Below are 1,961 nucleotides of genomic sequence, written 5' to 3'. Positions count from 1 at the left end.
GTGTTTACCTCTTATCCACTTAATTATCGTTCAGTAAGAATAAAAAGAGAGAATGGGTCCAACTTACTAAAATGGGAAAAGGAATACTTCTTTACCTGTTTTGAGATTAGAACGATCAAGTTATCCCTAAAATGTTTTTTGAGTTCTTTGGAAATACGCATTACCAAATATAAAGGTCAGGAAATCTCTACATTAGCACTGAACTGGGGACATATAACAGATAAAATATAATTTCCATATTTTAAGAAGTTGGCTGCACTAAGAACTAGAAAGACTCATGTTGTCAAACAATGTTATGCTTTAAAGTGGAAATTGGAATTAAAAATATTTTATCATAATGTTGTGATTTAAAATCANGCCGAGGCGAGCGCGGGGACCCGGTGCGGCAGTTGACACAGTTTCGGCGGCACCGTTGGCGCGGGAGTTGGGGGCGCGGTGCGCCCGGCGGGCCTGCCCCGTGTGCTGGCGAGGCGCGCGTTATGGAGCCGCCCAGCTGCATTCAGGATGAGCCGTTCCCGCACCCCCTGGAGCCCGAGCCGGGCGTCCCAGCGCCGCCCGGCCCCGNCCGCTGGCCCCTGTCCTGGGGCGTGGGACTGGGAGAGGGGGTGTTGGGGGGCTTGGGCGAGCGGCGGGAGCGGACGGCCCGCAGGAGCTGGGGAGAGGGAGGGAGGCGACAGCGGTCCCGGGACAGAGGAGGAGCTGGCGCGTCGGAGGAAGACGCGGGGAGAAGCGCGCGTCCTGGGAGGATCGCGGTGTCTGGAGATGGCTCGCCTGTCCTTGGCCAGTGTGTGCACGTGCGTGTGGAAGAGGGAACGCAGGGAGAGGGTTGGGTTCCTAAAGGCCCCTCGCTAGTTCTTGGTGGGTCCTGCACCTTAACCCGTTTGGCTGGTCACGTCAACATAGCAGCAGCCCCTGCAGGTCTCCCGCCCAGGGGGAGAGAATTGAGGGGCCTAAGGAGCAGAGCTTAGGGAAAAGTTAGTAGACGCTGTCAGATTGTCAGCAAAGTACGATTCTGCATTTGGATGTTGAGTGCAAAGAAGACCTTTTCTGCAGTTTTTTACACAGTCATTGGAGACAGAATCAATACATTCTTGGGTGATTTAAAAATCAGTGTAGTCAAGTGGTTTCAAATGTCATTTTAAAAAATGATTTTAATATCATTTTCCCTTCTAATAGCATTTCTCCAAAGTTTACTAAGTTGAAGTTTTCTGACCAAACAGTGAACTTTTACTTCCTTAGAAACAGTTACGTTCCGTCCTTATCTAATAGCGAGAGGACTCTAAACCAAACTTTACCACATTGATTATGCCTTTGAAAACAAGATTTTTTTTTCTCTTTAATGTGTAAAGAGTTTTTTTTTTTTTATAAAACATATTAAAACCCCTCAAAATGCTGTCTTACAAATAGTTATTTAGTGTTTGCAAGGGACTTTAAGTTCTTTAGAAAAAAGTGTTGTCTAAATATAAATAAATAAACTCTCAGGTTGCACCATGTGGTGTCCTTTGGTAGCTGGGAAATTAATAATAGTCAGATGAGAAAAACATCCTATAAATAAGGCTTTAATTTTTTTTCTTATTTCATAATTCAATGTAATTGAAAGGCTTTCTGTTTGTCCAATAGTTTTTAACAAAAGGCCTGCAGCTGAATTGAAGAAAATAAGAGTTCATTGTCTTAGGTTTCATCAGTTACTTTGTAAATAGTTTAATATTTTAAACTTTGTAAGTAGTTTAACAATCAGAATTCCCAGTGTGAAGAGAGCAATTTTAATTTCTGACACTGTGTGTTCATGGTAAAATATCTTACTACAAACTATCTAAAAATCCTAACCATGATTAAATGAATTTCATTTTATGCTCATTTATTCAAAACTTATTTTTAGCTTTCACATATGTCAAAATTGGAAAGTTTCTGAAAGTTATTGCCATCTTTATCATGTTAAAATTTTATGGTTCTGGCAGTAA

At 42.6% G+C, this 1,961-nt stretch overlaps 1 protein-coding gene across 1 annotated transcript in view; it reads left to right on the top strand.

The window, feature by feature from the left end:
* Nucleotides 1–479: 479 nt before the first annotated feature.
* The window catches only part of LOC103590190 (TBC1 domain family member 4-like), a 137,162-nt gene continuing 135,680 nt past the window's right edge, over nt 480–1,961 (top strand). Inside the window, exon 1 of the mRNA XM_008572377.1 lies at nt 480–794. Within this exon, the coding sequence (XP_008570599.1) occupies nt 480–794 (315 nt within the window). The remainder of the gene's footprint in view (nt 795–1,961) is intronic.

The sequence above is a fragment of the Galeopterus variegatus genome, unplaced genomic scaffold, assembly GCF_000696425.1.
Source record: "Galeopterus variegatus unplaced genomic scaffold, G_variegatus-3.0.2 Scaffold777, whole genome shotgun sequence".
Lineage (NCBI taxonomy): Eukaryota > Metazoa > Chordata > Mammalia > Dermoptera > Cynocephalidae > Galeopterus > Galeopterus variegatus.
Note: the sequence above shows the minus strand (reverse complement) of the source record. Positions and strands in the feature narration are given on the sequence as shown.